Genomic DNA, 24599 nt, shown 5'->3' on the forward strand with positions numbered 1-24599 from the left:
CCGGTCTGTTCCCTCTGGTCCCGGTCTTGTTCGGTTTCTCTGTCTCAGGCCAGCTCTGGTCCTGTCTGGTCCAGTTTCAGTAGTGCTCTGGTCCCCGATCTGTCCCGGACCTGGTCCATTGAACCAAAAGCTCTTAGTTCGGTTTTGTTTTCGTTGGTTGAAAGCGTCAGTCGGATGCTTTGCACCACTTCGGAACAGCCGTGTTTGAGCGCGGAGGACTGGAGCATCGTTGGACCTGTAGTCCACAGAACATTCTCACTTTTCCCCGCACGGAAACCAGCGCGCAGACGAGACACGGAACCACTCGACCACTGGCCCGGTCTCAGTCCCACTCTGGTCCCGGGTCTCGGACCTGGATCAGTCCTGGTTCAGTCCGTACGCGTGAAGTTCTCATCGCATCACAAAGTCACGAAATGGGAAACGGCCGTTATCCGTTTTTTCCATTCTTCATTAAACACAAAATCAAAACTGAAAAAAATGAATCATTTTCCGTTTTTTCATTTTGGTTTTGGAGACAAATAACGAAGAAAACTGTTGTTTTTTCATTTTCTTATTTTTGGTTTTATATTGAAAAACGAATGAACGAATGATACACAGATTATGAAATCATCCATGTCAGCATCACCATCCATCAACTCGGGAGAAAGATTTGCACATCCCTTGAAAATATGCGTCTCTGAAATGTGCTTTTCCTCTGTTTCCTTGACATTCCTCAAATGTTGGGAAAGTTTTAAATTATCCTGCCTCTTGCATCTGCCCATCACCGGTTCTTTGGCTTTGGGCATAACTTTTGTATTCTTTGCTGGTTTTGTCTTCTCTGCAGGAGATTGCAAGGAGGAGTATTTTGTGACATTGGTGGCTGAGTGATCATCTCTGCTCTAACTGAAGGCATCTCAGGCTTGTTAGTTTCTTCCAGTTTCATCAGCGCTGATTTCAACAACTACAGCTCCCTTCTAACAGTTACTATTCCTCTCTGTTCAAAGATAATAGTGTGTTTAAAACTTCTAATGTCTCTCTGTAAAATGTTAACCCACAATAGGTATGTTGACTGGCTAAGTTTTATGAGCTTTATGATATTACACAGCTCTACCCTCAAAAATCCCTAGAAAAACAAACATTCTGACAGGGAGCGGCATCCCCTCTCCGCAGATCTGGCCTGGAACTTGGTCTGTAACTTGGTCTGGTTTGGTCTCCATGAAGATAGAAAGATTTAATATCATACTGTGAAACATTCCAGACAAAGTAATAACATCTCCATGGAGAAAAGCATTTGACAGACCACCACCAGCAAAGTTACACAAACATTAAAAACACAACCCCTAAGGAACCACTCGTATATAACTCTGTCCACACATGGTGATTAGAGCCCGACCGATATATCGGTTGGTCGATATTATCGGCTGATATGGGCAACTTTAGGCATATCGGCTATCGGCTGCTGATAGGGGGCTGATATTTCACGTGGGCATGTTATACCTCGTTATAAAGCTTAGACTCTCTACATTCTGTTCATTTAATCCAATTTACAGCCAGATAAATGTCCTAATATGTGGCTCCACATCAGTATTTATCTACGGAGTCATTTGTCTGTATGTGTCCGTACTGTCCCTGAACACACCACAGAGTCACGTCACTCACGTGTGTTTGTTTACACCGCAGACACAGATCCAAACACTGAGATTATATTCTTTTTACGGACAATCGGTTTGAGTCTGAATTAAAAGGACATTTATTAGTGCAGATTTGTGATGTGAGGAGGAGCCTGTGTGAGCGGTGAGTGTTGGAAATATGTCGACTCTGAAGCTAGTTTTTGTCATTTGTTATGGGTTAGCTGCTGTAGCTCCCGCACATAAACAGACTGTTTTCTATTGGTCTGTTCTAAAGTGACTATATTGGCCGTATATTTGCTACTGGACCTGCACTGATATGTAAATGAGCTGTGAATAGACATGTGAATTATGACATTTGCGCATATAATTAATTACTGCGGCGCGCACGTATTTACGGCTAAAGGCTAATAGCGCTACTTTCTTTACTAGTTATGGGTGCGTCACGAATGAAATGACTCTTAGAACCGGCTCTTTGAAGGGAACGACAGGAGCCTGATCCTTATTGGGAGCCGTGTTTTCTCTTTCTCTCACTTTTTTTCTCTTCACGCCGCGTGCAGACTCGTGGTTTGACAGAGGCAGCGGCTCAAAACGAAACTTTGAGAAAGTTGCAGCTCCAACTTCCATTATATTGGTTTCATATCGGCCACAGCAAAATCCATATCGGTCGGGCTCTAATGGTGATAGTGAGTTGTATTTGCCCAGCTGCCCTGAGTCAGACAAAAGCGTGGCTGCCAGTCTGCGCGTACGGCCCCTAGACAAGACACATAAAGTGTCTCGTTCAGAGATGACGGTGCAGGCTTTAAATCCGGCACAGCGCCTCGAGTAAAGTTTGACAGATTGCTTTCATAAGTGCGAGGAAGAGGCCCGTATAAACTATCGTAACCACTTAAGAAGTCTTGAAAACAAAAGTCAATTGTTTGCCTCTTTTTCCGATCCAGTGCTCTTCCAATAAACCGTAAACAAACCCAGACAGCACCCGGACACTGATCAGACAGTATACCCCAGCTGGATGTCTCTCCGTGAATTACATTACACACACTTTAGATCCTCGAGACTCCACTTCACTGTGTTACACTATACAGCTGACGGGAATGAACTACTCCGGGGCAAAGCGTGGAAAGTCCCAGACAGAGAAGCTGCTGAGTCAAAAATATGTCTCTCGTTTTTGGAGTTTACTGAAGAAACATGGGCCAAAGTGGATTATGGAAACGTGAGATTTTACAGTGTTCAAACCATATGCGTGTAACAGGAAAAATGTGTTTATGAAGCCACTAAAAAGGCTTGAAACAGACAGCTGATGTGAGGGAAGGAAGAAATGTAAATGATTTTAGCCACAATAAACTCATGGGGAGATGAGACAAAAGAGGGACTGCAAGTACGATCTGTAACAAACAAGGATTATTATAAACAGGGACATGTTTTTAAATCGGTCTATGGTGGGAGATATTTGAAAAATCTCAGCGAAAATGATAATGGCTGTATTAAAATATGTGATTTAAGTAAGCATTAAGCAAAGAGGAGCTGTGCGTTATGGAATTTTAACGCACAACCCAGAGTCGTAAAAGGTGTTCTCTGTATTTTTACTCTCAGTATTTGTTTTGGAACACAGTCATAGACTATAGAGCAGTGTTTCCCAAGCTTTTTGTCTGGGGATCCATATTTTAAAAGCCACAAACCTTCACGACCCAAGTCAAATATTATTCGTAAATCACAAAATAAAGGTGGATTTGATTTATTGAACATTAATGAGGATGTTTTATTGTTGACGGAGTGATCGTGTCTCTGAACCATTAGTAAACAATGAAAAACAGTCACTGAACCAGCAATAAAATGATCCATCCTGCTTCTACTTTGACTCTGTTTAAATCCAGGCTTAAAACATTTCTGTTTAGCTGTGACTGAAAGGTTTTCTTTTCGTTCTCTTCTCTCTAATTTAATGTCTCTCTCTCTTTTTAATTTTATGATGATTATTTATGTTCTGATTTGTTTTTATTGTGATTTTAATGCATTTCTTATTCTGTGAAGCACTTTGAATTACTTTGTGTACGAATTATGCTATACAAATAAACTTGCCTTGTCATAAGTCGCCTATTTGGACATTAAGGGGCCGTCCACACGACAAAGTTTTTTGGTCAAAATGGAGAAGTTTGTATTCGTTTTGGCCTTTCGTCCACACGGAGCCGGCGTTTTGGGTGGGCGAAGATGGAGTATTTTGAGAATGGGTTCCAGAGTGGAGAAATCTGAGAATGCCAGCATCGTGTTGTCGCGTGGACAAGCAAACCGCAGGTTTAGGAAAATGATGTCACGACCCCGTCATCGCCAGGGTTCTCTGATGCAGTGAAGCCCGCAGCCCTCGAACTATCCTCCACAGACCGCAAGAGCTCTGCTGAAATGGGACAGGTGTAGCCGACGGAGCAGCTCCCATCACCCAGCAACCGAGACACGCTGTTAGCGCCAATACTAACAACACACACCACAGATTACGCACACGGATCAATAACAAAGACTATGTTTACACTGAAACGAATCCGCGTATCACTGTATTTAGAAAACATCTGCGTCCAGACACGTTGTTTCTGTGTCCACAAGTCTTCCCTATCCACACAGCTTTGTGCATATTTGTTTACGTTTTACAGAAATGAAACTTAAAACCGCATGGCTCATTTGCATAAACTAAGCGCTCAAAAAACAGCTCCCTATTGCGCACTGATGCGGTTCAGCTTCTGTCGGACTAAAGGACACGACTCAGTGGGTTCTTTCTGTGACTTATGTTTAACTTAACGTTTGCAAAACAAAACAGCTGTATTTCTGGGATACATCTAAAATAGGCTAACTTACCTTAAAGTTTAAAAAACAGTGATGAGATATGCAGTGTTAAATATTATCATTGTTAACAGCGCCACATACAGGTGTGGCACATGTATTACATCGTTTTCACTCAGTGCTCTGCTGTCGTGTGGACGTAGCCTAAATGCAGTCCTGTATACTGCAGACCTATATGCAGACAAGGAGTGATAAGGTGACGCAAAAAAAAATCTCTTGCGACCCACCTGAGGGCCGCGACACAGTCTTTGGGAAACACTGCCATCGACTGTATAAAGAAGTGGACTACATGAGTGTGACGTCACCGATAACGTTCAGCTCACAAATGAAGCTTGTGATGTTAGTGGTTATAGGAGCAAATTTGAAGCCAGACTCTACATTATGAATAAGACTTTTCAATGGACAAAACAACAAAAAAAACTAAAAAAAAACTAAAAAACTCCAGGATCATGTAGAGCGAGTTAATACGAACATTTTAAGACCAGAATGACAAGGCCAGATTTTCAAGATCAAAAACTGGGACACCCCGGTTTCAGGTGGTTGTTAATAATAAAACTGTGAAATCAAGTGTGTAATTACGGAAAATTGTTCTGCACTCGGCCCATTCATGACTAACATGTGAGTCATTATTAGTCACATTTTCTTTGTGTTTTGATCATGTTTAAGCAGCTTTTCTGTAAACAAGTGACCATGTGCAGTATGTCTCTCTTTATTGACGGGGATCAAACTGGTCAGAAATATGGACACTGGGGACACTTCTTGTTTAAAACTGGGACAAATCACTGGTTTTGGATAAATCCGCCGGTACAGGGGACACAGGACTCAAAACTGGGACTGTTGTGGGTAAATAGGGACATCTGGTCACCCAAGACAAGGCTCACTGCAGCAGTTACAGAGAGAGAGGCAACAATATTCTAATGTAAGTTAATGGGAGCCAGGATCAGAAGAACTCACATGCGAGTGTCCTTTTTGGAACGTATTAGCTACTGCGTTCCAAATAGGAAATAAGCACGGGCGCAACATCGACTCCGGGTCCAGTTTACTTTGTACTGAGAAACTGTCACCCCTCGACATGATCCCGATGTTTTTATTTTTGCCATGGAACTACAAATTCGCCTTACAGCTGCCAACCTTGATGAGCTTCATTTGACTGGAGCTGAACGCTAAAGGTGACGTCACACTCCTTCGATCCACTTCTTTCTACAGTCTATGAGCGCAGTAGAATGTGTGTGAGTGTACGATTGTGTTACCTCTTCTGGTCGGCTCAGCACATGTCCTTCTGGTCCAGTTATTCCCATCTGCAGCATACGGGCCTGCTCCTAAACACACAAACACACGCAGGAAAAACAGTGTTCAAAAACAGATTTCGAGATCATTAACATGGGTTCTTTCAAAATTAAAAAGTAGTTTTGTAATTGATTAAACATGTCATTTTGATTGGGGTTCTGTCAAGCATTAACACATCTGCCTTTTACAAATAAATCGCTTCCAGAAACAGACCAAAGAGTTTAATCTTTTCCAAATACACAAAACGGACAAGTACAAACACAGCCCAATATGAGTGATTGCTGCCACTGAACTATCAATCATCATCAAGCTACGAAAAGTCCTTCAACTGGGGAAACTAGTCCCTTGAGAACATTCAGGATTTTAATGGAAGAAACTGTAACTTCTGTATTATACAACTTAAAGAGGGGCTATTATGTGAAATAGACTTTTAACCCTCTCAGGTTCAAATTAATTTTTAGTATCAGGAAAAATCTGATATTTGGGGAAAATTATAATATGGGGTAGTAATATACAATCCTGACTTTTTTATCCTTTGTAAACAAAAAAAGTATTTTGCACTTCTGCATCGTCCACGTTTATCAGCATGGATGGGAGAAACGGCTCCTGAGTAAAAAAAAGCTCATAAAATATGGATGTGGAGTAAGTAGGTAATTGGCATTTAGCTGTTGCAAATCTGCAACACCTGCCTGGAGAGGGTTAAAAAAAACAAAACAAGTTTTTACCATGTTGTAATGTTCCCTCATCAAAAACACGCCTGAAGAGGTCTTAAGGGGCATTCACACCAAAGCGTCAAAAAACGCCTTGACGCCTCTATTTGGACGCCTTTGCATTTGAGTTTAGACGCCCCCGACGTGCGTCTTTGACGCCGTGGACGAACGGGACAAAAATACTTGACGCGCGTCCGTTGCCCTGGAAACAAGAGCCCGGTCCCGCTCTTTTCCCGAAACATTGTCAGACCAGACTGAGAGAGTGTTTTTATGACATCAAACATCAACGGAGGAGATCGGGTCGACGACTGGTGTGTATATATATTTATACTCTGCTAATGACACTGGATCAGTCCCGGTCTAGTCCTGGTCTAATACCGGTCTGGTCCTGGTCTAATCATGGTCTAGTCCCGGTCTAGTCCTGGTCTAATCACGGTCTAGTCCCGGTCTAGTCCTGGTATAATCACGGTCTAGTCCCGGTCTAGTCCTTGTTTAGTCTCGGTCTAGTCTCGGTCTAGTCCTTGTTTAGTCCCGGTCTAGTCCTGGTTTGGTCCTGGTCCGGTCCTGGTTTAGTCCTGGTCCGGTCCTGGTGTAGTCCTCGCGATCGGCTCGGTGATTGTGGCGTATATATTTATTCTCCGCTCATGTTTGTGGTTCTCGTTCTGGTTCTCGGGTCTTGCTTCCTGATAATAATGTCGCTGCGTCACTGGATACTCGTCCCTGATTGGTTGACGCGGCGCGTCTGACGCGAAAAGTTCAGCATTTTCAACTTCTTGACGCTGACGCCTTGGACGCGCGTCTTGGCCGCTGACGCCAAAACGCTGAAGACGCGCCGCAAAAACGCAGGAAGCTCTAGTCGCGCGTCCACATAGACTTTACATTGAAACTGGACGCTTTGACGCCTTGGTGTGAACGGCCCTTTAGATGTCATCCATGCAACTTTGAATAATTTAGCAATCTCTCTCTCTTTTTTTACGGTTAGCTGTAAGATAGACCTTTTTCACAACAGCCGGAAGTGCCCCACTGTAGATTCGCGGAACTTGCAATTAATGGTTTTCTGTGGCAAAATATTTGTGGAAATGTCTCGCCGACTCTCCACCAGCTTCATAAATCTGCCCCATCACCAAATCTTCAACCAACAAGATCCACTAAGGATAAACATTCAGTCTATGAAGAATTTATCCACAACTATCAAGGTAAGAAAGACGAAAACTTAAAGGAGAACAACAACAAAGCATTAAGCTATGTTCAGACGACAGCCTGAAGTGCCCAAATCCATGCTTTTTTTTTCGCCCCTATGCTCCTGTATCTGATCTTTTAATGACAGTCTGAACAACACAGATCCGATTTTTTCAAATGCGACCCAGGCCACTTGGATATGTGCTCCTAAAACCGATACTTATCCGATCTTTTGACCTGCGACTTCAGTCTGCACGGCCAGGTCACATTCATCCCACCTACACGTTATCAACAACACAGTAACAAGCACCTGTTGCGAGTCAATACATCCCAACGCCAACGCTTTCTGCTCACTTAAACAGGCCGTTCTTCTAGTCATACGAAACTTGTGTATGAACTCTGTGTGAGTGAAGCAGTGAAGCAGATATAATCCCACCACTCTCGGCTGCGACTCCGCACCCACACGTTCCTTTCTATGGACGTTGCTGCCACTGCCCCACAAAACACCACGGCCAAAAACCTCGTCCTTCTCCTTCTCAATCTGCTCCTTAAAACAAACAAGCTGCACATGTACGACAGCAACTTTAAAATCTCCAGGTGCTCAATGCTGCGTACATGTTTAGGTGACCTCCGTAAACACTGAGGATGCGCGCTGTGTGTGACGTCGTCATGTCCTCCAGTGCACATGCTGGACACTTTTGGGGCGTTTAAAGTTCACACTGTTGAGTTCACATACAAGTCGCATTTAATTGGAAATGTGAACAACCTCGCAAAAATAATAATACTAATAATAATAACGCGGCAGTTTTATATAGCGCTTTTTTGGACACTCAGAGGCGCTTTACAGTAGGGGTGTGCAAAAATATCGGAATATCGATATATCGTATCGTTTAATGTGATGATACAGTATCGATATCGTGGGCTACTGTATCGATATATCAGCAAGAGTATTTTTACGTGCGTTTTACTAAATTATTTTGTTACAGTGCTACAGTTTTGTTGCTTGTGGAGTGAAAGGAAACTCGTTTATGCGACACATTTGACATTTTCACTGTTTTGATGATTAAAATATTTGTGTTTCACATGAATTTTGCACAAGAAGTGGTTTAACAAAGACTTTAGTATCACAGCCATGATTTAGACTTTATTTTTTATTGAACCGTATCAAATCGATTTGAAATATATCATATCAAATTGAAAGTGCACTGTATTGAGATATGTATCGTATCGTCACCTGTGTATCGAGGTATGTATCTTATCGTGGCCTGTGTATCGAGGTATGTATCGTATCGTCACCTGTGTATCGAGGTATGTATCTTATCGTGGCCTGTGTATCGAGTTATGTATCGTATCGTCACCTGTGTATCGAGGTATGTATCTTATCGTGGCCTGTGTATCGAGGTATGTATCGTATCGTGGCCTGTGTATCGAGGTATGTATCGTAACGTGGCCTGTGTATCGAGGTATGTATCGTATCGTGGCCTGTGTATCGAGGTATGTATCGTATCGTGGCCTGTGTATCGAGGTATGTATCGTATCGTGGCCTATGTATCGAGGTATGTATCGTATCGTGGCCTGTGTATCGAGGTATGTATCGTATCGTGGCCTGTGTATCGAGTATGTATCGTATGTATCGTATGTATCGTATCGTGCCTGTGTATCGAGATATATATCGTATCGTGGCCTGTGTATCGTATGTATCGTATCGTGGCCTGTATCGTATCGTATCGTGGCCTGTGTATCGAGGTATGTATCGTATCGTGGCCTGTGTGTATCGAGGTATGTATCGTATCGTGGCCTGTGTATCGAGATATGTATCGTATCGTGGCCTGTGTATCGAGATATGTATCGTATCGTGGCCTGTGTATCGAGGTATGTATCGCATCGTGGCCTGTGTATCGAGGTATGTATCGCATCGTGGCCTGTGTATCGAGGTATGTATCGTATCGTGGCCCGTGTATCGAGGTATGTATCTTATCGTGGCCCGTGTATCGAGATATGTATCGTATCGTGGCCTGTGTATCGAGGTATGTATCGTATCGTGGCCCGTGTATCGAGGTATGTATCGTATCGTGGCCAGTTTCATACTAGGCAATGAGGGTGAAGTGCCTTGCCTAAGAACACAACAACAGTTTTTTACAACCCCCCTGTGGCACCTGATTTTCTCAGAGGTCTCCCATCCAAATACTAACCAGGCCCAGCCCTGCTTAGCTTCAAAATAATCAAATTTTTCATTTTGCCATAGAAAACCATGAACCGGAAGTTCTGCAAGTCTACAGCAGGATACCTCCGTGATACAGTTGTGAAAAAGATCTATTCTGTGCAAAGCTCCACCCACACGCCTACATCACCCACGCTCCCACACGACGATTCTCTGTAAATATACAAAAACATGATACAAAACTGTACACAACAACTTGAAAAACTGACGCGATGCAGTGCAGTAGTTTCATTAGCGGGATACATGTTGATTCTTTTGTAATAGAGCTCGGAGTGATTCAACAAGCGGAGCATTTTCAAAACAATAAAAGCTAACATGGTGGTCTAAATATGTGACGTGTTCGCAGTTAGTACCCCGTAGAAGTTGTAGTAGTAGTAGATGTACTTTATAATATCTCTTACAAATGAAAACTTGCTCTCAAATTCTTTTTCCCGTTGTTTGTATAATACCCAATTTGAATGAGGGCTAACTCCTTCTGATCGGTCACGGTTTTTGATTGGATTTGAAACATTGAACTGCGCTCCAAACCGCACGCTTTTACTGACACACGATTGGCCGTAGACCTCCTCATTAAAAAGAAGTAGGAAACGACCGAATCTCGATCTCGATTTAACTTTGATTCATTGCGGGGGCCCTAATTTGGACAAATGCGTCCAGGAACAGTTTACTTTATATTCACGTCAAATAAATCGAACTAAAACCCACAGGCCCCAGATTCTTTGTAGACAGCAGAAAAGGAGTAGCAGCGGCCAGCCAAAACTAACCACACTGACAAAGCGCAGGTCTCTCCCCGAACGGCAAAAATTCATATTAATTCACAATGTCCACCCACAAAAGCCCCAAATGATGTATTGTGTAAACCAGCCGTAATGATTAAACTACAAGATATGCAGCCACCGCTTTGCTTTGTGACAGTGTTTAGTCTGAATGTAGATAATACAAGCCATGGAAACGAAAATATGATAAGATGGAAATTAAAAGAAACAGATTCAGTCAAATAAACGGTTTCTGCTCCTTAAACGATTTTGCTTTAAAGGTATTCAATGTCCAATAATTATGAGTAACTAGAAACCATAAATGACCACGCAGCCGACTCACAACATCACAGCAAAATTAAATTAATGTAAAAATGTGAACAAAAATAAAAATGGTGCAAAGTGCAATAGTTCCAGTGTTTTACCTCTGCGATGATCTCTCCATTCTCAGCGTGGACTTGAGCGATCCCGCCTCTCTCGGCCAAAAAGGTGAACACTTCATACAGCTGTAAGAGACAAAGAGAGAACAGAACATTGTTATGAGTAGGACTGGGCGATATGGATCAAAAAATATATCTCGATATACGATATATATCTCGATATATGTTCAAGAAAAAATAACCCCCTAAAATTGAAAACTGCAAAAACAAATCTGCCAAATTCCACAAGGTCTTTTTTTTTTAATTGAAGCGTAAGAGGTCGACAGTTCATATAGGAACATTTAAGATTACAAAAAACCCTAATTACATAAATAATAATTTAACTGTAAAATAAAATAAATAATACATATTTCCTTCTTTTCATTCATAAATAAAACAACTCAACACAAGCTCATCTTTGCATTAACTCTGTTATCCAGACCAGAACCATAATCATAACCATGAGCTCATTTAGCAGAGGAAGTTCAGGATGTTCTTTATTTTAATAGATCCATGTTATTATCCAGCAGTAATGAGCTCTGAGGTTTAATCCCACAATCCACTGCAGATCAAACCCAACGTTTCCAAACACTATTGTACAAGTGACACTGCAGCAGATTATTTATTAAAATCTTCTGCATTAATAAACTTTACATTGCTAAACTTTACAATATATAAAGCACAACGACTCTAGAGCCACATCAGCCCGTTTGAGATAATAATGTGTTTAATGCAGTTTTGCGCACGTGTGTTTACATTTTACAGAAACGAAACTTAAGCGCATGGCTCATTTGCATAAACAGCGCACTCCACGTGCCGCTCACGCTGTTTAGCTTCTTTCGGGCTAAAGGACGAGACTCGGTGGAATATGAGGATGTGCTGATGATGGCTTTGAAGCTTTTCACTGGCACCAACTTTCGGTGTTCACGGCGATAGTGAGGAGTGAGGGAGACACGAGCGAAAAAAATCAGAGAGACGGGGGCGTACAGAGGCGAAGAGAGAGAAGGTAAACAAGCGAAGCGGCGAAATCAAAATTGAATATAAACATTATATTGATATATATGGTATGTCAGAATTCATATCGAGTTAAAAAAATATCTCGATATATTTAAAATATCGAGATATCGCCCACCCCTAGTTATGAGCAAAACTAAGGAGTATTTTATAGTGGAATAAAGTCTCAAAAAAGTACTTCCAAATGTTTTAAGTATCTGGGGGGAAACAATCTCAAAAAATGTTTTATATCCTACTTATTTTTCAGGCAAAAGGGCCCATTTGTGTGGGAATAAAACTTGGCATCATCTTGATTGTGAGGCACTGATTAACCACTGTGCTGGAAATGATGGAGTATCATACTGTCGATCAGGGGTGTCAAACTCATTTTGGTCCAGGGGCCGTATCCAACCTACTTTGATCCCAAAGGGGCCGGATCAGAAAACTCATGGCATATAAACCCCAAAAATAGCAATAAGTTCAAATATTTGTGCAGAGAAACACAAATCTATTACAGAAATCTTTTTTAATTGATAAACTCTTTCTTTAACAAAATATTATAATATTATGAACAACCTGAAACTTTAAGAAAAATGCAATTTCAACACAATGTTTTAACATTAACTTGTGTGCAAATAGGAATAAGTAAATTTTTTGGGGAAAATCCTGCACCCGGCTCCACTTTTCTCATGTTGGACATTTTTCTGATGAGGGTGTCACGGTCAACAGTCAAAACGATCGTCCTTTAAGAGCGTTTGGAAAGAGACAAGTCTTCATTTGTGCTGCTCTGGTGGGAGGGGCCACGTACAGAGACGCTGGAGACGCTGCTATGATCAGCGGCACAGAAAATTACCAATATTTTAATAGAAAATATAATTAAAATATTTTAGTAGAAAATCAGCCAAGGGCCACATTAAAGGTCTTGGAGGGCCGGATCTGGCCCCCGGGCCTTATGTTTGACAGTGCCTGCTCCACTGGTTTAGCAGGGAGCGGGCACTTAGCAACGCTGTCAATCAAACCTGCTGCTAAAGCTACCGGTGACCTCGGTTGAAAGAAGCCGCCTCATTGGTCCATTATCTAGGCCTGGGTATCGTTAAGAAGTTGCCGATACGATACATACCTTGATACATAGTCCACGAAACGATACATATCTCGATACAGCACACTTTCAATTCGATCTGATATATTTCAAATTGATTTGATACGGTTCAATAAAAAAGGCTAAATCATGGCTGTGACACTAAAAGTCTTTGTTAAACCACTTCTTGTGCAAAGTTAAAATGAAACACAAACATTTTAATCATAAAAACTGTGAAAATGGCAAATCTGTCACATGAACAAGTTTCCTTCCACCAAACAATTAACAAAACTGTAGCTCTGTGACAAAATAATTGAGCAAAATATATATCGATACAGCAGCTCACGATATCGATTCTGTATCATCAAGTTAAGTGATACGATATATCGATATTTTGATATTTTTGCACACCCCTACTATTATCCGTGTCCATATCTTGATTTATGACAAAATAGTGATATAAAAAAACAGGATCATGTAGAGCGGGTTAATACGAACATTTTAAGACCAAAATGAGGAACCTGACAGCAGCAGTTACAGAGAGCAGGGTGACAAATAGGGACGTGACGATATCCAAATATCACGGTACGATATTTTCATGATACATCTCACGGTACGATATTTATTGCGATATTTTGCGGAGGCTAACAAAAATATGATGAAAATATGCTAACTAATTACTCTAAACAGATCTGTGCGTTCCAAGCAGAGTTACTAGGGGTGTGACGATATCCAAGACTCACAATACGATATCGTCACGGTATAAACTAGGGTTGTGTAAACCTCACGAAATGATATTTATTGCGATATCGTGGGAAAGCTCACGATATGATAGGGAGGCTCACGATTAAGATGTAACAATATCCAAATCTCTCGGTACGATATTTTCACGATATACATCTCATGGTCCGATATTTATTGCGATATTTTGTGGAGGAAACAAAACTGTTAATAAAATTAGCTACTTTTTCCTCTTAAAATGCCTTGACAAGACTTAATCTAAAGAACTAAGACTTAAAAGTGTTAGAACTGTTATTTCTTCATGTAGTTTGCACCAACATGTAGCAAAGGATCATGGTCGATGTAGTTCGCTCTGTTTTTTTAGGCTACTGCTGCACCATAACAATGAATTTAAAGGTTGTATGGAGGAATTTTTTTGTTTGTTTGTTTCAAATTGTCAGTGAAAGTTTAAAATACCATTACAGAGACACAGCAGCTTTGTAATTATGATGACCAAAAAAAAAAAGAATGAAAATGTATCAACTGTGGACATGTTGAGGCCAAATAAACATCAGCCAATAGAAAACAAGGCTCCCTCTTTATCTATTGGCTGTTAGGTTGTCAATCAAACTCCCTAGTGTAACGGACTCGCCGGCGCGCGGGGATTTCGTGGTTTATGCAGCGGTTCTTAGAGGCTTTTTCAAACTGTCGCTTCCTCGCAATTCGCACCAAGTTTGTTGCGATGTCGGACGAGAATCCACGACCGGTTCGCCGCAAAAGAAAGTCGTTTTTTTAAGGTCACTGAAAGAAGAAGAGAAGGGGAAAAGGAGCGAAGACAAACTGAGGTGATTCTTGGAGATTCCTTCCAGCGATTGCACGACTGAAGCAGACGAAGGGTCTAAAAACTGACGCGCCGGTCGCTAAATTACATCTAGACAGGTCACTTCAACAGTAATTCTGAACGCGCACTGGCTGTAAACAAGCGTGATTTCTAGAGTAAAGAGGCGGGAGGTAGAGGTAAGATCTTAAGACCGAGCCCAAGCCCGACGGGTCGGGTCGGGTCTAAAATGTCAATCATAACTTCGGGTCGGGTCGGGCTCGGGCTTCAAATAAATATATGTTTATAAAATGTATGCTAAAACGATGTGTGGATACTAAACTAAGGAATACTTGTTATAAAATAAATAATATGGATAAAACAGAGAAGTAATGTAATGTAATTGCTATTTAACTACTAAACAGGATCCGCAGAGCCAGAGCTCTGCGCACGTGAACGCCCCCTCTTCATTTAATAATCTTCCCCTCCGCAAGTCTGCATCTATTTTGACCTGGTATCCCCAATATGGAGGAGCAAGAAGTTAAACTAAAGGCAGGAGAACTGAAAAGACAAACACGCACCGGTAAGAGTGAGGTGTGGAAAAGCTTCAAATTGATTGTTGAAAATGCTACAGAAACTTGCGTTGGCTTCGCTGAATGTCGTCAATGTGGCGCTTTGCTTTCATACGAGAGCAAAAAGACTGGCACCTCGACGCTGAGCACTGCTCCTCCTCCCGAGTCACAAATAAAATATGACATTTCGGGTTTGCTTCGGGCTCGGGCCTGCAAATCAAGTTAATTGGTCGGGCTCGGGCCGGGTCGGGTTTTAATACCCGCGGGCCGGGTCGGGTCGGGCTGGATTTTTTAGGCCCGATCTCACCTCTAGCGGGAGGAGGTGTTCCGTTTGAAAAAGGACTGTCGCTGTATTTCTCTTCCCTTAAAAAATCCTCTATGCAACCTTTAAGCAAAGAAACTTGTGATTCGATATATTGTGATAGTCCACGAGAGACTTGCGATCATGGTATCAACGCTAACGATGCGACAGTATTAGTGCCTCGCTCGCGGATGATAAAAACTTGTTATAATTAGATGCAGACTGCAGACAACGGCCTATTTTTGACCCTAAAGCTGCTTTTACAATACATCTGGTGTGAATTTCTTTTTACTACATGAGAAAAATACACAGTCCACACAGTCCCTTTTAAAGTACGATGTTTCCCAGGCAAATATGTAATGGAGAAAGTGTAACTCACTGTAGAGGACGTATAATTTGAACACCCGTTTGTATCCCTTAACCCCACCTTCAGCCACAGTGCAGATGATTCAACATAACTGTAGCATTACTCCGGTGTGTGTGGCCCCGGGGACTGCAGCTCTCCTGTGGGTTATAGGAACCAGCTGTGCCCTGTGCATGGGTCTGTTTGGCTCCAGACGAGGGCCATGACATCACAGATCCTGGGTCTGGACTGGAATGGCCTCATGTGCTCCTAGTGACTGGCTTAAGTGACTGTGTGAGAACAACTCCTACTATCAGCTCGGGCGGGGGTCTCCAAACCTTTTTCCTCCAGTGAGCTACCATTACAAAACTAAAATGCCAGAGAGCGACTAAATCCATGTACCTATCATTTGTTCATTAGTTTTTCAATATAAAACCAAAAAATAATAAGAAAAAAAAACCAAAAAACAACAGTTGTCTTCCTTATTTGTCTCTAAAACCAAAATGAACGGTGTTGATTTTGTGTTTAAATTAATAATGGAAAAAACAGATAACAACCATTTCCCGTTTCCATGACTTAAACTGCGATGCCAAACTTTTGCGCCACATACGGACTGAACCAGGACTGAACCAGGACCAGGACTGAGAGTGGAACTGAGACCGGGACCAGACCAGAACTGAGATCAGGACTGAGACATGGAAAAGGACCAGGACTGAGACTGGGACTGAGACCGGGACCAGACCAGGACAGGACCAGGACCAGATCGGGACTGAGACTGGGACAATTCTGGGACCAGACCAGGACTGAGACCAGGACTGAGACTGGGTTTAGTCCTGATTCAGTTCTGGTTCAGTCCGTATGTGGCGCAAAATTCGCAAAGTAACAGGAAACTGTTTTTATCTGTTTTTTCTATTTTTTATTTAAACACAAAATCATTATCCGTTTTTTCATTTTGGTTTTGAAGACACATAATGAAGAATGTTTTTTTTATGTCTTATTTTTGGTTTTATATTGAAAAAGAAAGAATGAATAATACACGGATTCTACTAGTTTCAGCGGTCACAAAAAATGGGGTCCAGTACATTTAAGGCCAGAGTGAGTCTTAAACGAGGTACAGTTAGATGTTTATGGGTCAGTGACATGACACCTACATTTTCTGTCCAGTTGCAAATTCTTCAAATTTAGTTTACTTTCTTTTTTCGTATATTTTCTGTTTTTCTCTTTGTAGTCCCACATGAAATTTCAGCTTTCTTACACTTCATATTACTCAGCACTTAGATTAATATACAATTTTAAGGCTGTTCTCGGTCACACATGACAGTTTTCAAGTTTGTAGCCAATTCATGTACATAGAAAAAGCACTAAAAATGCTTAATATAAATGTTAAACATAGATTTATGCATATGTGACATTGTAAATATTTGAAAAAGTTCCCTAATATTTTTTATATTTTAAAATTTGCCTGTTGAAAATCCTTATCACTGACCCCTATACTTAAACCATTATCCATTTATCAGTGCACAAAGTTAAACCTTAAAATAATACATGTACAATGGAAATAGGCATTTAAATTATTAAATTTGACTTATTCAGCACAATATGTATAATCCAAAATTCTGGAGTGCTACTGGTAACTCCCGAGTTACAGGTTGGAGACTCCTGATCTTGGGTTTTTGCAAGTCAGGATTTGTAACATAAGAAGGTATTTTAGGAAGGAAATAGATCAATAACATAATAGTTAATAATAGATAATAGATCAATGACATGTAATCTCATTATATTTAATAGATTGTATTTGCTTCAAAAGTATTAGTGTGTTTCAGACGACTTGAAGACGACTCATAAAGCAGCAGTTTCCAGCCTGCAGCTCGGGAGTGACCAGCAGCTCTTCACCCTCTTCTAAGTAGCTCACCAAGGGATTTTGGAATTATACATTGTGCTGAATAACAAAAATCGGGTTCATTAAATACCTATTACTATTGTGCATGTGTCATTTTGAAACCAACTTTGTGCACTAATATGGACAGTGGTTTATATTTTATCGGTGTCTAAGGCTACGTTCAGACTGCAGGGCTTAACGCTCAATTCCGATTTTTTTGTGAAATCTGATGTTTTCGCGAGGTCGTTCACATTTCCAATTAAATGCGACTTGTATTCGATCCCCTGTGTGAACAGTAAACGGCCTGAAAGTGTCCCGCATGTGCACTGGAGACACGATGACGTCAACCGCAGCGAGCGTCTCTGTGTTTACGGAAGTTGTCCAAACACGGACGCGAGCGTTGAGCACCTGGAGATTTTAAAGTTCCTCTCGTACCGGAGCCAGAACATGAACAACTTACTGGTTTTAAGGAGGAGATTGAGAAGGAGAAGGACGAGGTTTTTGATCGTGGTGTTTTTATGGGACAGCGGCAGCGACGTCTGTTGAAAGGAACGTGTGGATGTGGAGACGTAGCAAAGAGTGGTGAGTGGCGATGTGCTTCACTTCAGTGACACGGAGTTCATTAACAATTTTCACCTACTTCAGCGCAGAATAGTGACGTTTGTGGCTTGTTGATAACGTGTAGGTTGAATGAATGTGCTTTGGCTGTTCACACTGAAGTCGCATATCAAAAGATCAGATATGTATCGGTTTCAGGACCACATATCCAAGTGTCCTGGGTCACATTTGAAAAAATCGGATCTGTGCCGTTCAAACTGTCATTAAAAGATCGGATACAGGTCACATAGGGGCCAAAAAATCAGATTTGGGTCACTTCAGGCTGCAGTCTGAACGCAGCCTAACTGCATCTAAAGGCTCGCCCTCTTTCTTATAATTGTCTCAATTCCTTGCGGTCGCTAAAATGAGTAGCTTTCTGACACTGGTCAGGTAGATGGCAGATGTGACACACTATCAGACAGCAGTTCTGTAGATACCATCTAGTGGTGATGTGTGAGAATACAACAGGGCCGGGTCAGTCAGTTAATCATTAGTATCTAAATACTAACAGAAGTTTTAAAGGCTCATTTCTGCTCCACTTTCTTATGTGAACAAATCTGTGCGTTCCAAGTGTAGTAACCGTCACTGCATTTATATTTACAAAGGTTTCGTTAAGCAACCACCAGAGGGCGCTAAAAGTCAGTTTGAGAATTAATCAAAACAGATGAAATACCGCAACAAATAAACAAACGTGGAGGTGCACATGGCAGTTTTTAGATCACATCTGTTGGAAAAGAGTCAAAAAAATGCAGTGAGAGACGCGTTTATTTGTTTTGCAGCTGATTCTAGACACTTTGTAAAAACTTTAGCCTCGATTGTGGAGCTGTGTTCACTACTGCCCCCAGTGGTCAGTTCATGTACCGCTCTGTGACTAAGACTCCACATGTTCTAATCAAAAAGAGAACTCAGAAGACGAACAGACACTTCTAGGACGTAGAACATGAATGAGCCTTTAGTCTTTGTTTGTTGTTCTTGCTTTATTAAGGCTAAATAAAGCGTAGTTATTATAAATTACTACCAAAATACTTCTGTTATAGACACCGTTTTGAGGATTTGACCACTTCAGAAGTTTAAATTTGCAACTGTACCAATTTCTCCTCATCCTGAAATCCATTTAAAAATTCTGGATACTGCTCCAAACCCCACAACTGCTCAGACTTTTCGATTTACTTTTGTTTTCGTGTCCTGTGTTAGTTGTTGAACACAGAGTTACGTGGTCAGAGACTGATTTATCAACTAACTGGCCCAAAACACGTCTGACCCCTGGACCTGTCTCCTAACCCAGACCTGCAGAGTCAACCGAGGCATCTGACACGAGCGTGCGATCGGCTGTGTCTCTGAGGCTGCGGGTTAACACGCGGTTCTCACAGTTCACTAGCAGGCTGCTGGAGTTTAAAGGTGCATTGTGTAACTTTTCTGGTGGAGATGCTTTTCCCCATGGAGATGTTGCTGCTTTGTTCGGAATGTTTCACAGTCTGGGATTAACCCTCTAGGCGCCACGGTCGACTTAAGTTGACAAGATGGCGCTCGGAATAAAACGGACGATTTTGACGAATAGGGGGTCAAATTTCATTCAAGGTAAACCAGGTCTGAACCAGGACTAAGCCAAGTCTGAACCAGGTCTAAACCAAGTCTGAACCAGGACTAAACCAGGTCTAAACCAGGTCTGAACCAGGTCTAAACCAGGCCTAAACCAGGACTAAGCCAGGTCTGAACCAGGACTAAACCAAGATGAAAGAAGGACTAAACCAGATCCGAACCAGGTCTGAACCAGGTCTAAACCAGGTCTGAACTAGGTCTAAACCAAGTCTGAACCAGGTCTAAACCAAGTCTGAACCAGGTCTAAACCAGGTCTAAACCAGGTCTGAACCAGGTCTAAACCAGGCCTAAACCAGGACTAAGCCAGGTCTGAACCAGGACTGAACAAGGACTAAACCAGGACTAAACCAGGACTGAACCGGGACTAAACCAGGTCTAAACCAGGACTAAGCCATGTCTGAACCAGGACTGAACAAGGACTAAACCAGGACTAAGCCAGGTCTGAACCAGGACTGAACAAGGACTAAACCAGGACTAAACCAAGATGAAAATAGGACTAAACCAGATCCGAACCAGGTCTGAACCAGGTCTAAACCAAGTCTGAACCAGGTCTAAACCAAGTCTGAACCAGGTCTAAACCAGGTCTAAACCAGGTCTGAACCAGGTCTAAACCAGGTCTAAACCAGGACTAAGCCAGGTCTGAACCAGGACTGAACCAGGTCTAAACCAGGACTGAACCAGCACTAAGATGTCAAAATCAAACGTTTTAGGAAAATACCTCTAGCGCCTAAAGGGTTAAATCTTTCTATCTTCATGGAGACCAAAACAAACCAAGTTACAGGTCAGATCTGTGGAGAGGCGACCCCACTCACAGTCAGAATGTCTGTTTTTCTATGTAATTTTGAGCTATAAAACCACCTGTAATTGAATAAATGTAATGTAGAGCTGTTTAATGTCACAATCTGAAACATTCCAAGCAGAGCAAAGACATATCCATACAAACAAGAACCAGAAAAGTTACACAATGCACCTTTAAGTCAAAACTGACCACTCATGAATCGTGAAAAACGCAACTCCAGGTAGGTTTTGGTGAGATAACAACTTAAAACACACAAGAGTCAGTTTTCTGTAATATAGGACCTTTAAGCTTTTTTTTTCTCTAATTAAAATTCACCATGACAGAGACTGAAGTGTCTGGGATTGTGTCAGACAGTTTGCCATGATTCTTAGCAACATGTGCCTGATTGGACAAAAGAAGGTAACCCAGTCAGGAACTCCTGTGTTAGTTCTAAATGCTCTGTAAAATATAGATTGAATGCGAATACTTTTGAATACTTTTGGACATGCATTATATAGAAGCAGTTTCAACTACTATTTTCATTAAAGCAAATACATAAACATATATCAAGTAAATATCCTTAGAAGTGGCTGTGTGTGTGTGTCTGTCTACCCACGATAATTCCGCCATTTATGGACCGATTGTTACCAAATTTGAGTGAATAGATTCGTGGGTCAAGCCCCCTGCCCGATGCCTGCGCAAAAAAAAAAAAAGTCTGGTGATGATCCGAGGTCATTTGAGGTCACATGGGTCAATTGAAAGGTTACGCCGTTATAAAGGACAGGTAATTTCTGCAATTTCTGAACCATCTGTGGCCTAAAATATTCACCCAATCATCACACAAGCCCCCAACGACGGCTCAGGAGGAACCAGGTTGCTATCTCTGATTGCGCTTATGAGTCCAGTTTGTTCATCTTTGACTTGATACTTATGTACGTTTATAGAATACAGACAGAAGAATACCTCACTGTTGCTCATCTGGTAGTAGTCCTTGTAGGCCATGTACACTTGGAACGAGTTGACACCTGAAAAACAAAATATGTCACTCTGGTAAAAAAGAAATGTGACTTATTCAGGTTAAATCATGTTTTTCAATTTGCCTAAACACGCTCCGATCATTGCTACAGCCATCCCAGATCGATATGTAGAAGTCAGGACACTGTGTAATAATAATGTTTATGTATTAGGGCTGTAACGATGTCCAAGTCTCACGATACAATATCATCCCGGCATGATATTTATTGCGATACTGTGGGGAGGCTCACGATTAGTGATGTGACAATATCCAAATCTCTTACGATATTTACGCAATATTTCCACAATATACATCTCACGGTGCGACATTTATTGCGACAAAACTGTTAATATGCAACTTTTTCCTCTTAAAATGCCTTGACAAGACTTAATCCAAAGAACTGAGACTTAAAAGTGTTTAGAACTGTTATTTCTTTTTGTAGTCGGCGCTGAAATGGAGCAAAGGATCATGGTCTATGTAGTTGTTTTACTTGTTTTATTATATGTCAAACAGTCAAGTGCGAGTGAGTGTGTTTGGAGTGTTGATTTTGTTGTTTTCATGCTTTTTTGAATGTATGTATCCTACTGTCTGCCCTACTGTATCTGTCTTTTGTTGTTGTAGGGACCCCCTCGAAAACAAAATGGCAAGACATCTCAAGGGGCTTATCCTCCAAATAAATAAATTCTAAAATTCTAAAATAGTTCCCTGTGTCTTTTTTTTTAGCTATTGCTGCACCATAACTCTTCATTTAAGCAAAGAGACTTGTAATTCAATATATTGTGATGGTCCACGCTATGATACGATACGATATCACGATATTTTTATTATTGTTACATCCCTAATATGTATGTATGTATAACAATAATGTGACCTCACCATAATATGCTACAGTTAAATACATCTCAGCTACCCATATAGCAAAGGCACACTATGTCATTGACTTCAGCAGCATCGGAGAAACATGGGCAGGTTTTGTTGTGTATTTGGTTGTTCTGGACGCTCTGAAAGGGATAAAACGATTCATTTCTTCACTGTTCCTCTGGAAATGACTCATCAGATTCAAACAAGGGAATTATTAGAAAAAAAAGGGAATTATGGATACAGAACACAAACCGCGAAGAGATTTCCTATGGTACCATCAAGACACACTCACGTCACTTTCATCAAGGTGTTTGCGATTTAAACTGTTTCATAGTTTATTTAATGAGAGAAGCACATTTACTGAACTAAAATGTAAAAAGAAAACATTTGCAGTGTGAGTGGCAGTAGAAACTATCTTCCAGCACATATAAACATGTCACTCGTCGTAGGACTGATGTTTTCTTTATTATCTTGCTTATCCACAACTATGTCTTCTAGAATTAATAGCTTTTTGCGAGGATCTTTTCTTTCGAGGTTCGGATCACAGAGCTCTTTGCCATGTTGATCATAGGAGCCCAGTGTGGGTTCGTTGAATCGTAAACTACTGCGGGTTTTTCTGGATAAATTAATGAAATTTTAGTTCAGTAAATGTGCTTCTTTCATTAAATAAGCTATGAAACAATTTAAATAGCAAATACCTTGATGAAACTTCGGGTGTCTTGATGAAACCATAGGAAATCTCTTCGCGGTTTATTTTTGCTAGCTATAATCCGTGTCTTTTTTCGATAATTCCCTTGTTTGAGCTCCTGATGAGTCATTTCCAGAGGAATAGTGAAGAAACGATTTGTTTTATCCCTTTCAGAGCGTCTAGAACAACCAAATACACAACAAAACCTGCCCATGTTTCTCCGATGCTGCTGAAGTCGATGACATAGCGTGCCCGGTCATGGGGTCAAGTGACGGTGCAAAGCGTCTATAGACTCAAAACCTGTTCTATTCTTTGCAGTGGACGTTCTATTACCTAGTGCAGCCTGTACAGTCAGATAAGTGTGTCCACCAGGGCTGCACAGAATGATTCTTTTAGTAATCCCCTGGTCGGCCATTCATTTTTTCCATTAGTCGACTAGTCCAACTATTACTTCTATTACACACAATAAGGATACAGTATGTTCCTAACCAAATAAAGCTGAAATGTGGCGACGGAAGGATTCTAAAATAGACGTATTATTGATGAAAATCTGAAAAAGTTTATTCTTTTTTAACATTATGATTTAATAATGATGATTTCATAATAAATACAGGTCTTTTCAAACGTGTATTAGAGTGTGTAACGTCCAGATAACCACTGCAGTTATCAAATTACAATCCCATTTTTCACTCTGGACTGGTCATGATTAGATGCTGAATCATTCTACTGCACTTTTGGATTGTTATAGTGATTTATTGTGCAATAGTCCCGTTTGTCGCAGTGTTATTACTAGTGTTGGGAAGGTGACTTTTAAAATGTATTCCCCTACAGATTACAGATTACATACCCCAAAATGTAGTTTGTAACGTAATCCATTAAATTACTTAAAGTGAGTAACGTAATCTGAATACTTTGGATTACTTGATTTGCTGTAGAGAAGCAAAGACGAGGACACTTAACTGTATTAAAAATATTATTGATAAAAGAGGAGGAGACAAATCCGCGCAGCATAGTTTAGTCCAGTTAAATCCTGTTTTAGTCCTGGTTTAGTCCTGGTTTAGATCTATCTTAGACCTGGTTTTAGTCCTGGTTTAGTCCTGGTTTAGACCTGGGTTTAGTCCTGGTTTAGTCCTGGTTTAGTCCTGGTTTAGACCTGGTTTAGATCTAGTTTAGACCTGGTTAGATCTAGTTTAGACTGGTTTAGTCCTGGTTTTAGTCCTGGTTTAGTCCTGGTTTAGACCTGGTTTAGTCTATTTTAGACCTGGTTTAGATCTAGTTTAGACCTGGTTTTAGTCCTGGTTTAGTCCTGGTTTACCTGGTTTAGTCCTGGTTTAGTCCTGGTTTAGTCCTGGTT

At 41.1% G+C, this 24599-nt stretch overlaps 1 protein-coding gene across 2 annotated transcripts in view; it reads right to left on the reverse strand.

Annotated features, from left to right (window-relative positions):
- dpysl3 (dihydropyrimidinase like 3) overlaps positions 1-24599 on the reverse strand; it is a 182452-nt gene that overhangs the window by 70259 nt on the left and 87594 nt on the right. For both annotated transcript variants that reach the window (XM_020917905.2, XM_055148671.1), the window contains 3 exons: positions 21645-21706; positions 11011-11091; positions 5684-5752 (listed from right to left, as the gene is read on the reverse strand). In XM_020917905.2, coding sequence (XP_020773564.2) covers positions 5684-5752; positions 11011-11091; positions 21645-21706 — 212 coding nt within the window. The remainder of the gene's footprint in view (positions 1-5683; positions 5753-11010; positions 11092-21644; positions 21707-24599) is intronic.

Source organism: Boleophthalmus pectinirostris, unplaced genomic scaffold (assembly GCF_026225935.1).
Source record: "Boleophthalmus pectinirostris isolate CB_2022bp ecotype Guang Dong unplaced genomic scaffold, ASM2622593v1 HiC_scaffold_12, whole genome shotgun sequence".
Lineage (NCBI taxonomy): Eukaryota > Metazoa > Chordata > Actinopteri > Gobiiformes > Gobiidae > Boleophthalmus > Boleophthalmus pectinirostris.